Source organism: Parambassis ranga, chromosome 9 (assembly GCF_900634625.1).
Source record: "Parambassis ranga chromosome 9, fParRan2.1, whole genome shotgun sequence".
NCBI classification, from domain to species: domain Eukaryota; kingdom Metazoa; phylum Chordata; class Actinopteri; family Ambassidae; genus Parambassis; species Parambassis ranga.
Genome location: NC_041030.1, coordinates 5972784 through 5986067, shown reverse-complemented (window position 1 = coordinate 5986067; position 13284 = coordinate 5972784). Strand labels below are relative to the sequence as shown.

The following is a 13284-nucleotide window of genomic DNA, read 5'->3' as shown; positions in this document are numbered from 1 at the left end:
TTGATTTTAATGAATAGAATAAAGAACAACAATCTGTGCAAATGTTTTAGTAAATGACTGCTCTGAGCTCCACTTGATAGGATTAGCCTTTTATGCTGTGCATGGTTAATGATTTTCAGGCCAGGGTAAAAAGAAGGGAGAAATTCCATCTTTTTCATTGTGATTAATGCCTATAAGTGCTTTATTTACATGCGTGTTTTGATGTATCTTGGCACAGTACTGAATGGCACAGAGGCGTGCCTCCATATGTATTGATTTTTACTATGTGGCTGTGGGTTTGTTCAGTCAGCAGTGTTGATGTAATGGGAGATCCACTCCACATCCAGTCAGTGCTAACCCAAATTTCACTATTTTTTTTGTCTAATCTAATTTTGCATTTGCGTTGATCACTCCTTGAACTTTGTTAATGATGCTATCCCTGAATTGCTCTAAATCTAAAATAAATTAAAAAAAAATATCTTCCTTTTGGCACTTTTCACACTACAAATCAACCCACCAAACCATGCCCCCCCCCCTCCCCTTGTATTGCAGGAATTTGGAATGTGATCCTTTCTCACTCTTAAGATATACCCTACATGGCGAGGCAAAGTCTCAGTGTTTTATCTGGCGGTGTATATTGTTTGTTGGTGTTTACATTGATGCATTCAGGGTACATCGCCTTAGCATCCTTCATTTTTTTTTCTTGGAAGGACTTTGGTGTAGCATGTGGAGAGACCATCTTACTGTATTCATCCCCTCCCCCCTCATAATCCCCCCCCAGCCCACCTAGCAAACAACAGTTGATTTGTGTTCAGGCTCAGTAAGGGTTAACTTTGGATTTTTACTTTAACAGTCTGTTTTCTTGTTCTGTGTGATGTATGGCAGTAAGGCTATGCATAAGCGAGAGTGAAAAAGAAGGTTGTTTATGTGGCTATATGGATACAAGGGACAGAGGCAGTGTGAAGATCAATAGTAACAGTGGGGGGAGGTGAGGGACTCCTGAGACTCTGTAATGCTTTGCCTATAAATAGCCTGTGACAGAGGCTGGCTCATTCCAGCCCCCTCTTGCTGTGTTTCCCTTAATTTCACTGAAACATATCCCTCTCTGTGGCCACGTCAAACCAAGCCATCAGGTCTGTCATGTTGCAGACCTTTGTCTTCCAAGGGTGTGTTATTTCAACTGCCCCCTGCACCCCTCCCCCCCGAAGCAACACACTCATACAAGTTTAAATTTATCAGTTGTAAATGCAGTTTTGTTGCCGTGCGTATGTTTGTATTCAGCCGAGTGTGAAGAAACGTTCTGGTTGCTCAATGAGGATACATATCAGTGGGAACTTATCCCGGGGGCCTTTTAATACAGAGCATTCACTAACAATGTTCCTATACATTTGTGTATCACAAAGTATAACTTGTAGAAGTCGCCGCATGGTCAATGCCGCTGGTTGACTTGGGACGTGAAAAAAGATTTCATAGTCTGAGGAAATAGAGGAAAAAAGGGGGGAAGCTTAAAGAGTGATAAACACAAGTACTCACATTTTACAGTGCCAGATGAATATACAGTTGATAGTTTGTCTTTGTTACTAAAATCAGTTTAATGAAATTAATTTAACTATTGCTGTAGAAACCACCTCTTTAGGGTTAATCTCTAGTAGAAAGTTGAAATACTTGTTTTAGTGTTAAGTTCATTTTAGTCACATTTGTCACCAAATTGATCAATTTTAGACATGTTTTAATTTCTTTTTTAATCGGCAGCAATACCCATGATTAGCATGTTCTGTGAGTTTAAGAATATATTAGAAAGTATCCACACACCTTATTTAGAATTTACAATGACTTAAAAAAACATTTGAATGATCCTTTCAGATGCAAAGAAAAGCTGAGACAGTAAGGCAGACTCCTACTGTCGCGGCCCTTCCTTTACATCATTTAACAAAGTAGCATCACATTTGCATAGCATTAATATGTAGACTCTGTGGTGAAGTATTACTCAATGTAAATGACCTAGCCTCTAAGCCTGGATGCATATTTTCAGCATAGTAATGTCAACAGGTTGGCACATTCTTGTGGACCAGCTTAATCTGTAACTGCATGTAACTTTAAAGATTAGCATCAGTGTGGCCTGCAAGGAATGTGAGGTCACGATCCTACAGGGTCTTCAGATGCCTTTAACCTCTGTCAGTGTGTTAATGTGTGTGTCCATGTACATACCAGTGTCGGGTGTATGTGTTTGTGTGGATGCTCCCCCAGGTAGGAAAGATATGTTTGAGAGGAGGAGTAGAAAAAGAAAGGAGGATGGGCAGCTGCTAGCAGCGGAAAAGTACAGCAGATTCCTGCAACCCCCGCTCCCTGTCTCAGCTGGGCGTGATTGTGATGGAAAGCCCGGGACAAAAACCTAAAGAGAAAACCTCTTCAGTGGCAGTCCTTGCTCTGTCAGCCACTCTAAAGGCTGCTTTACACTATACACCAGCCTTTGTGTGCGTGTGGTGTGGACAATGGGGAGATTTAGCCACGATACATCTCAGCTCTCAGCATGATGCACCTAACAGAGATGGAGAAACCTGGGCACACCACACTGTTCTTCTACTAAGTGAGAATTCCTCATGGATGTCTTACTCGGATGGTTGACTTACAGTGAAGAAGAGTGAGCAAGCTGTAGAATGCTGTTAGCTTTAGCGGCTGACCAGGGCCTAAAATGCCTGACTTGCATCTCCTGGTTTGCGTTAGTTTGGAATGAAACCCAGGCTGACCCCTGGGAAACAATGCAGCCTTTAATGAGCCTTGGGGGGTTGGGATGACCGTGTATGTGTAGGGGTGAAACAGCATTGGGGGGGTTCCTGATCCCATGTTAGAGAGAGAAGTTATATAATAGTAGTTCAGGATGACTCTTTATCATCGCACCTCCTGTTAGGACCTTCTGACTTATTTATTATTATTATGTTATTATTAAACCAGTGGAAGTTAGAATGTCTTGCTTTAATCTCTAAGTCGAACAACAGTATACATTTAAATGTATACCTTTTAATTCACATTTATAAATACCCTGAAGTCACACTCAGTCCTACATTTCCCACAGTGCAACTATATATCATTTTCCATTAGAACTGTGGGATAAACCTCATGCCTGTTAATGCCGTTGGTATGTAAACGCATACCTCCCATTTACAGTTTGCTGTTTCTACATTGCTTTAAAACATTTTTTTATGTACACCTCCTCCCAGTCAACAAACCAAGCACTTTGTAGTATTTGTTCCACATCTCAGAAGTGAGAAGAGTAAACATTTAAACTTCAAGACCCAATTTGTGGTCATCATAATTTATTTAGAATTTCCTTTTTAAAATGCTCCAGTTTCTGCTGTAAAACACAACTTTTATTGTACTAATAATGGAATTAATTGCTAGCACAGGCTCTGATTTGATAACTGAGCTTAGCTTGTCTAAGGCTGTATTTTAATGAGCTCTTAAAGGAAAAAAACATTTTTATTGATAAGATTTACAAATGTCCCTCTAGATGGACAGAATTTTGTATCTGTCACATGCTTATAATGTAAAAGTCATTTTTTTTGTGACAATTTGTTTTTCTGGAGTTCAGTTTCAAGCAGCGTGGGAAGAACATCGTCACGTGTGAGACATGCCACTAGACTTCCACAGAGTCGGGTCAAACACACTGCAGCCAGAGCCTTTTACAAAGTGAAACTCTGATGTAAATGTCATGAATATTTAACTGTCATCTCCAGGTGGGAGGAGGAGGAGGAGGAGTAATAGGACATGACACGCTGAGATCAAGTGTGTGTGAAGGTGTGAATCGGCCTGTTTATATGGTGGCCATGCACTTGAAAGACGGGGTGATAGATTTGGCAAATAAGTCTGAGTGAAGGCAGCTAATAGCTATTGTGTTTTTAGCTCATTGAAGGAAGTCAGGCATTTCACATGGGGTGGCCAGAGAAATATATGGTTTTAATGTGTTCTCAGAATGAGCACATGGGCTGACAAATGGCTGGCTGAGAGGGTGAGGATCATTTATTTGATCTGCCACATGTTTTATGATGCCAGGCTGAGGTTCTCAGTATACAGTAGAGGCATAGTTTTTTTTCTAGCTGAAAGTGCCATTCTGCAGGACAAAAACTTTGTTCCACTGGCTTCATGGCTCTGCTTTCTCATAAAGCTGAAAAGCTCTTTATATTCAGACAGCAGCTGAAGCTGAGTTGAACTGCCCCTCAACTCACACTGGAAATACTCTGTCCCCCAGCCTGAAGTTTATTCACAGTTACTCAGCAGAGGACTGAGAGTGAACATGTCACTTGTTAGCAGCTTATAAACATACACATACAGTACATTTCACACACATACATATCTTACATCATTACTAGCCTTTTATTGACTAAGGGTTTCATCAGATAGATAGATAGATAGATACTTTATTTATCCCCAGGGGCAATTCAATCAAGAACTTAATGGGCAGATAAATTTTTAATGCATGCTGTACTTTCATCTTTTTAAATGAGAACAGTGTCTCTGCGAGCTGTGTAAGAAATCACTGGCTTTTTAAGTAGCAGTAGAGGATGATTCTCTGACTGCTGGGGGTTTCTTCTTAGAGTTGACTTAACCTCTGCACCATATAGAGTTAATCACCAAAACAGTTAAAATCTAATCCCAGGACGGGCTCACCGCGTGACGCCCCATTGTCTCTGTACAGTGTGGCTGCCACAGCAAAATTAAACCTTGCACTATTTAAATGGTAATCTCTCTCTGGGCTTTAGAAGTCCTCTGTTCACCATTCATTATCTGGGAGAGGCTTTATGCCCCCCACCCCCTTTCTTTCCCAACCCAAACCCCACCTCCTTCTAATTACCTTTAGTACATGAACCCTGCAGCCTGCTATGAAAGCCCCCGCTCTCTGGGAGGCTTAGCTTTCAGCTCAGTCACATGCCTCTGATGAGCTGCCCCTTTAAATCATACACACACACAAAAGCTTAATCCTGCTCATTTGAATATTAAAGATTATGTTACTATGGCCTGTTTATTGTCAAAACATAGGGCCTTCACACCAGGGAGGGGATGACTGGGTCAACCATTTACAACATTCCCAATATCAGGTTTCCTCAAGCCATGTCCCTTGAGGTAAACATCATCGTGGTGGTGTGTGCGTTAGGCTCCTTTGCTGCTTCTTGTACACACAGCAGGTTCAAGAGTCACATTGTGTTTGAGTGTTGAGCAATCAACAAAAGGCAAAACCTTTGATTGGGAGATTAAATTAATATTCAGTAAAAACATAATAATATTATATGGAGACAAATGGACCAATTAGACAATGTTTATGTACTTTCAACACAAATGTGTGACCAACACTTGAATAATGCCAGTCAGTTAGGAGCATTTAAAAGGACATGCAGCACCGTGTGTAAACAAAGCAGCACTCTCAGGAAAGCTGTTTGTCTGCCTCCATTATTGGCTTTCTAACCACAGAATCCCACAGGAGGGTAAAGGTCCCCTGTCTGTGTGCCGTGCAGTTTGTTGCATTACACAAGAGTCTTACATTAATCAGACATCCATGTTAATCTCCAGGCTCAGCAGGCACCATTAACAGCCTCGGACCTGTTATGTCTTTTTCCATCACTCTCCACATGAAAGCATGCAGGCTGCCAACCACATACATTTATCTTTCCTATTCTCATGTATTCCATAGTTAAATAAAAAAAGAAAAAACACAGACACTTGTCCCGATGTATGCATCGCCAACCAAGGCCTCCATCTTCTGCCAAAACATGATGACACAAAGCGGAGCTTTGAGTGCACTCAAGAGTTGAAGATGCAGGAGCTGGAATAGCATAAAGAAGGTTTCATGATTCTAGTTAGTATGCAACAAAAATGACAATTGAAAAGCTATAGTAAGAGTTAGCTAGCTCATCAAAGAAGGGGAAGTGTTGAAGCTAAAGAGGGGCTGTTGGTCTGACTGAGATGAGGAGTCAACTGTATGATGCAAGAAAGGTAGCACCTGAAAATAAAGAAGATGCCTTACCACTGAAATCCTTTTTAGACAACTAAAAACTTTACATTTAAACACTAAATCACATGCAAAACAAATGCATACAAATAAATAAAAACCAACGTACAAGTTGTGAAGGTTAAAAAAACTAAACTGATAATTGCCTAAAATAAAAGTCAGATATTAAAATACTGGCTGCTATAGTAGAATTATGTCATCATCATAATCCTGCAGATATCTCTCCTCACCTATCAGTTTACACAGCATCACTGCATCCAGATGTAGTTCTGGACTCCTCTGCGTGTCAGGGCTGGCAAATTGACAGTAGTACGGATCAGCAGCAGGACACATTCCTGCTGCAGGAATAATGCTAGTGTCTGTAAGCATGGAAGTCCAATCCATCTGCTGCTGGTAGCATGAAGAGTGGCAGTGCAAGAATCCATCTCTTGTGTATATGTGTGTCAGGGATGAAGCTCAGCAGAGAATATAACTTAATTCTCAGCTCCTCAGTAACTTTGATTATGTGGCCTGGAGGTAGATTGAGGATTAAGCAGATTTTCAACAGCTTTCACAGATTGCTGTCTTTACAGTTTCAGTTTCAGAGCACCTTCACGATTAGCAAAGCAGCTTCACAAGGACTGTCCTCGGTGGGATTCGGTTTTCTTTGATCCTCTCCCACCACTGTCACACGCTGCATGTTCTGCTGTACATCCCTGCACGTCTTAATGTGCCTGTCTTTCATGGTCAGCCGCATACATACACTCATCACTATCACTTCAACCACTAAATTTTGATGTACATTCTATTCAAGCCACTTCCTTGCTGCAAAACCACTCTGCCTACTATTCCCCAGCCCATACATATCACCTCACATGTGTTCCAAATTACCACCCTCGCTTATTCCTGTCCTAACAGCTGTCCAGAGTGTGGAGTGATAGTCAGAATGTGCATGCTCTTTTAGTAAACATGATGCAGGTTAATGGTGTCTGTGCATAAAGAGAGGGCAGCTGGATCTTTTTTTTTAAAGAATACTACAGGTGCTGAATGGAAGTGTGTGTCTCATCTTCATGTGTTTTGTAGCCTAACATTTTTAGACTCAGTGTCAGGTTTCTTCATGTGATACTGTTGTTGTTAAGAGGGGAGAAAGGAGAGAATGTAAACAAATCAGTCATGTCATTTCAGCTCATCAGAGCTTCTGAATAAAACATACCCCAAGACATCACCGCTCTCTGTGTCCCTGCCTGTTACACCTCCACTTTCACAAAATGAAAGTTGGAGCTTAAGAATCCTTTGGATTAGCCAGTGCCTGGCTAGCACTTAAGCCTCATCCGCCCCCATGATCTCAATTAAAAACTTGTGCCTTCAGCAAGGTTTTTGCACCCACTATTTTTTCCACAGTAAGGATGAATTAACAAAAAGAAGTGGGTGGAAATGCTTCTAAATCCTTTTTCCGTTCCACTTTCTCCCCCCTTCTGCAGATGATCCAGCTGACCAGCGTACCTGCCTTATCTGTGGAGATCGTGCAACAGGCCTGCACTATGGCATCATCTCCTGTGAGGGCTGCAAGGGCTTTTTCAAGCGCAGCATATGCAACAAGCGTGTGTACCGCTGCAGTCGCGACAAGAACTGTGAGATGTCACGCAAGCAGCGCAACCGCTGCCAGTACTGCCGCTTGCTCAAGTGTCTGCAGATGGGGATGAACCGCAAAGGTAAAGTCTGTCCACAAAACACAAGTTGCATTTCCCTTTAGGAACAAAACATTTGTTAATATTGTTTTTGGTGTCTAAGAAATTAAAATAGCCTCCACTTATTTTATTTAATGTATGCCTGCTTTGGTCTGTTGCCATCTCAATTTTTTTGACAATGTTTATCTGCCAGGGTTTGTATTCCATTGCAACAACCAGTGTTTACCAACACATTAAATAACATGTCTCTAGGTTGCCATGTGTATTCAAGGAAGTTTTTGTGATTTATCTGCTGCTAGCTATCTGGAAGAAAACCACCTGAACCACAATCTTGACAGATGTTTTTGGACTATCTTATTTCAATGGGTGCTAGAATTGCTTCCTCCCAACAGTTGAGTAAGATTGCTCAAGGGTTAAGAAACAGCTGCCTTTGTTTCAGAGCTGTCCTAAAGAAAGCTGAGATGCATCAGTTCTACCAATAAATCTTTTCACTTCCTTTCCTTCTGGAATGCTTAGTGGCACACACACACACCGGTTAATGTTAAGTAAGCAGAGTGGAGCTGCAGTTTTGTCCTCCTCCAGGCTCTATGTTTCTCCCTTACATGGGCTTTCACTGCCCCCTAATGGGGAAATGTTCTAAGTTTGTATTTTTTGAAATGAAGATGGAATCACTTCCAAGTGTCCACATGTGTTATCTGTGAGGTAAAACATTTTTTGGACACATGAGTATGTCGGTGGTCACAATGATTGATGCACATTTTTTAGTTTTTTAATTAAGACATTTTGTATAAAATATCTAAATTTTAGGCTTCGGTTCGGTTCGATGTGCTCTTATTATTGGGTTTAGAGGGATAACCTGATAGTTTAAGGCAAGTTTATCTGGATGAATGAAAACCGTTAATTATTATCAACAAAATCTGCAGTTTAAAATGGAAAAACAAAAAAAAAAAACAATGTGTAACTTATTTCAGCCACTAGGTAGAGCTGTGATCCTAATCCTGTTTTGTTAATACCATCAGTCATCAGTCTTCTCTTTCTTTTTGTCACATAGCTATCAGAGAGGATGGCATGCCAGGAGGAAGGAACAAGAGCATCGGGCCTGTGCAGGTAAAACCCCGGGAAGGTTTTTTGTTTTGACATTAGCTGACCTTTTCCCAGCTTAGTGTCAGTCCAAATACATTATTCTGCCTCAGCCCCACAGTGTGCATTCAATGCACATGACATTCACTTAAATAACACTGAGTTGTTGTGCTCTAATGCAACTCTTTCGGGTGTAGGAACACTTGTGAAGCATGCAATATGTGGGCCCTGACCTTGTTATATCATCAGTTTAATCATGTAGTCGCTGATTACCCCTATTCATCGCTGGCTTCATTATAAACGCTGGTGAGAGAAAAAAATGGTCAGGAAAATGTGTGACATGAGGATAAGTACCACTGAGCCACTATTCACAGAGGGATGTGGTCAATTCATTCGAGCTCAATTCAGCAAGTCAAAACACAGAGACAGCCGCTTCCATTAAGAGACTGCTTTATTTCTAAGCGCTAATGAAAGGAGGACCTCTCTGTCATTAATATGGAATGAATTGCCAGTTTCAGTGTATGTGCTGAATTGATAGAAAGAAAGTGAATTGACCCCAGCCAGGGATACAAGACACCACATTTTCTGGTATGCTAAAGCCTTTCAAAATGGCTTTTGTCCATGTTTTCTCCCTGCACTGACCTGCAAGGATTCTATTATTTTGAGTGTATGCATCACTCAGTCAAATACACACACACACACATACCTCCTACCTTTCTTTCTTTCGCTCTAGCTCCCTGTTTTATTGTGCAATAGCGTCCTTGCTCTGCAACATTTTAGTGAAAAGCAGCTCGATGCTAGTCAATGCTAATCAGTTGAACTGAGACAAAAACTGATTTTCGTCACATGAGGTTGTGTCCAAAAAGAAAAACAAAACTTTTATGTGTCTGTTTAGATTACAGAGGAGGAGATCGAGCGAATCATGTCGGGACAGGAGTTCAAGGAGGACGCCCCGGAGCACACCTGGGGCAACAACGGCGACAGCGACCACAGCTCTCCCAGCAACGGAGCCTCGGAGGGCAACCAGCCGTCGCCTGCCTCTACTCTGTCGTCCAAGTGAGTCGATCATCTCATCCACTCACCTGTGCAGCGCAGGCACTTGCCCCATCATTGAGATAATGAGCCGGCCCTGACAGTCTTAACTCCATTCCTGTCTCACCCAGACTTTAGTTAAGGTATTCATCAGCCAAAGAATGCCTGAATATGCAGCTCCTCAGGCTTGCTGATGATAGCAAACACAAAAAACCCACTGCACTATCTGCTGTTCTTGCTATGGAGACAAGCGCGTTGTCTGTCTGCACTCAGCAAGGACAAATATTGTCTAGGTGCTCATATGTGACGGCATTTATTTTTCTCATTTTGTGTAAACATTAGATTTATCTCAGCAGCCACACAGCCTGATAGCTATTCAGAGGAATGATTGTTTTATCAAATCAAATCTGAACAAAAATGAACAGCAGTCACAGAAAGCCAGTATACAGCTGTGAAATGCAAAGTTTTGACTGCAAGTTTCTAAAAAAATGCAAAGATTTTTAATGGAAGAGAACAAGCTCCACCATGCGTTCCCAGATACAGATCCAAGGTTATGAAGTTAAAGGAGTTGTCTGTATGTTCAGGTATAGTAGTTTGATGTTTACCCTAGCTGAGCACACACGCAGACCGCTGCTAGCCTGCGCTGCAATAGGTCAGTGTCATATCAAAAATACCCCGTATGCGGCCAAAGCATATCTAACCTCTGACCTTTGCTTGCTTCCAGTCGCTCTGTGGAGATGAACGGCTACACGGCAGCCCTCAGGGACCAGTACATCAATACCTCCATGTCCACGCACTACCAGCTCCTACCTCACCTTTTCAGCTATGCTGCCCAGTCCGGCCTGCTGGCCCCACAGCCCCGCAGCCTCTACCCACAGTCCCACCCTCTGGTGCTACAGCTGGTGGCTGCTGAAGATTTGGCCCCGCTCGCCACACCTATGCTTATAGAGGACGGGTGAGTCCATGTATACAAAACAAAAAGCAACGACTGAAAGCAAAAATGCATGTACAATTAGCCTCTGTTCTTCTTCTTCTACCTTGTAGCATTTCAGTCTTAAATATGTATAAAAATACATCTTAACGTTTATCTCTCTGTTGTCCAGGTACAAGGTGACTCAGGTGGAGCTGTTTGCCCTGCTCTGTCGCCTGGCGGATGAACTGCTCTTCCGTCAGATCTCCTGGATCAAGAAACTGCCCTTCTTCTGTGAGCTCTCCATAGAGGACTACACCTGCCTGCTCAGCTCCACCTGGCAGGAGCTCATCCTGCTCTCCTGCCTCACCATCTACAGCGCCCAGATCTTTGGAGACCTGGCTGATGTCACTGCCAAGTACACGCCGTCTGACGACGAGCTGCAGGGGTGAGTAATTGTAAAGAAGTGGAGATGGTAAAATTAGTTTGGAGCTTTTTTTATATATCATTGCAGACGGACTAATATTGGATTTGAATATCACCAGGAAAAATGAACATAAAGGGCACAAACCTGTCCACTGGCAACTTAGTAGCTTATTAGGTGTGGGAAAGATATTAAACAGAAGGTGGATATCAGGAATGAAAAACTGTTCACTGCAACATCTTGCAACAAATTCAAGATGTTCCACTCTGTGAGCTCTGTATCTCTAAAGGGGGTTTGATACTTTTCTCTATCTAACAGTATTGTTGTTGGGTGAGGGCCAGTGAAGTGGTCCGTGAACAGGAGGCCTTCTCAGGACAGAGCTGTGGCTAGCACCGTCTGGCATGTGAAATATACTGTATGCATGTCCCACGCTGGGTAGAAAAAGACACATGGGAGGGTTTGTTCCTGTGTAAATCAGACTCAGAATTATCTGACCCCATGACACACATTCTCCTAATATACTGTGTGGTTCCGCTGCTTTGGTCTATTGGCTCGTAAGTTTAGCGGTTTCAGGAGTTGGTGTTTGATTTACAATAAAGTTTGTGAGAGAGATTATAAGTGTGTGAGAAAGAATTGAGGTTTGATGAGTGGAATTAAACTTTATGGATGTTTCTAACTCCTTCAAAAAGCCGTGGGATCAGAGAGATGTTTTTAAGTACTTTCAGTAGATCTGACATATTCCCTCCCTCATTTTTGCATTGTTCATTGAAGCATGGAAGCTTAAGATAATGTTACTGAGGGGATTTCACATTTTTTTGACGTGCTGCTCCATTTCACACTGGATTTCACCAAGACAATAAACCAGCTAAGCGCTGTCTGTCTTCTGCTTTGTTTTCAAGTTACAGCCTTAAAATGACAGTAGTTGTTACCTCCTCATTTTTAACAATTCTGTTTGTGACTCCTCAGCTTCAGTGAGGATGGGATGGAAGTGATGGAGAGGTTGATATATCTGTACCGCAAGTTCCACCAGTTGAAGATCAGCAATGAGGAATACGCTTGCATGAAAGCCATCAACTTCCTCAACCAAGGTATCCACAAGAGATTGCTGAGCCCAGGCTGTCCTTGCTGCCCTGGCTGTAAACTTTCTCCCTACATGACTCTCTGCTAACTTTCATCTCTCTGCAGACATCAGAGGACTGTCCAACATCTCCCAGCTCGAGCAGCTGAACAAGCGCTACTGGTACGTGTGTCAGGACTACACTGAGTACAAGTACCCGCACCAGCCCAAACGCTTCCCCGAGATCATGATGTGTCTGCCGGAGATCCGCTGCATCGCAGGTAAGCAGGCCGAGGACCGTTTGCAGAGCGTAAACCGGAGTACACAGAATCAATGATTTGAAATATATTCATGAATGAAAACGATTGAAAGCAGCAGAGCACTGAGTATGACAACAAACATGTTGAGCAGTTATTTCCTGTATCTATGTCACATGGGCCTTTTTTCTGCCTCTTTAGTAGACAAGCAGTGGGTACTATTATTGATAATGAGAAAAATTGACATTTTAACCAATTCTTTTGCCCTATAATCACCAAACTAAACTAATTACAGTAAAATATAATGTACCTACATATATATAAATTCTGCTCTTTACTCATAACAAAGTTTTATCCTCCCCACTGAGGACATGGGAGGAGGTACCATGTCATAGTGTGTGAGTGCCCTACACTGTGTTTCATATGGAAACATCTAGGCTAATTCCAAGCTACACGCTACTGTTGTCCTCACAGGGAAGCTGGTGAACGTCCCCCTGGAGCAGCTCCCCCTCTTGTTCAAAGCAGTCTTGCACTCCTGCAAATCCAGCCTGACCAGCTACAGGACCGGCCCCTCACCCTGCGTGACCGCCTCCTCTGGAAACTAAACCCTCCCTGACCGCCGAGTCGAGGGACTGGTCCCCCCTCTTGTGAATGTGACAAGCAGCTAGTTTGTTTTTCTTTTTCTTTTTTTTTTTGTAACTTTTTTCTTTATATATTTATTACACGACAGAGCTGAATGTATGCTGATTTACACTGTGCACATGCTTCTGTACAAAACAAATGCTCGTAGATGCATTGGTCTTTGGAGTTTACAAGTGTGTATCCAGTTTGCTCAATGTGTCAGTGTTGCCATTGTTAGAGCTAGACTTTAAAAGAG

The 13284-nt window shown here is 42.3% G+C and overlaps 1 protein-coding gene across 1 annotated transcript in view; it reads left to right on the top strand.

The window, feature by feature from the left end:
• The window catches only part of nr6a1a (nuclear receptor subfamily 6, group A, member 1a), a 63649-nt gene extending 50637 nt beyond the window's left edge, over positions 1-13012 (top strand). The window contains exons 4-11 of the mRNA XM_028415331.1: positions 7441-7671; positions 8699-8754; positions 9623-9783; positions 10484-10714; positions 10863-11117; positions 12060-12181; positions 12279-12431; positions 12882-13012. Of these exons, the coding sequence (XP_028271132.1) occupies positions 7441-7671; positions 8699-8754; positions 9623-9783; positions 10484-10714; positions 10863-11117; positions 12060-12181; positions 12279-12431; positions 12882-13012 (1340 nt within the window). The remainder of the gene's footprint in view (positions 1-7440; positions 7672-8698; positions 8755-9622; positions 9784-10483; positions 10715-10862; positions 11118-12059; positions 12182-12278; positions 12432-12881) is intronic.
• The last annotated feature ends 272 nt before the right edge of the window (positions 13013-13284 follow it).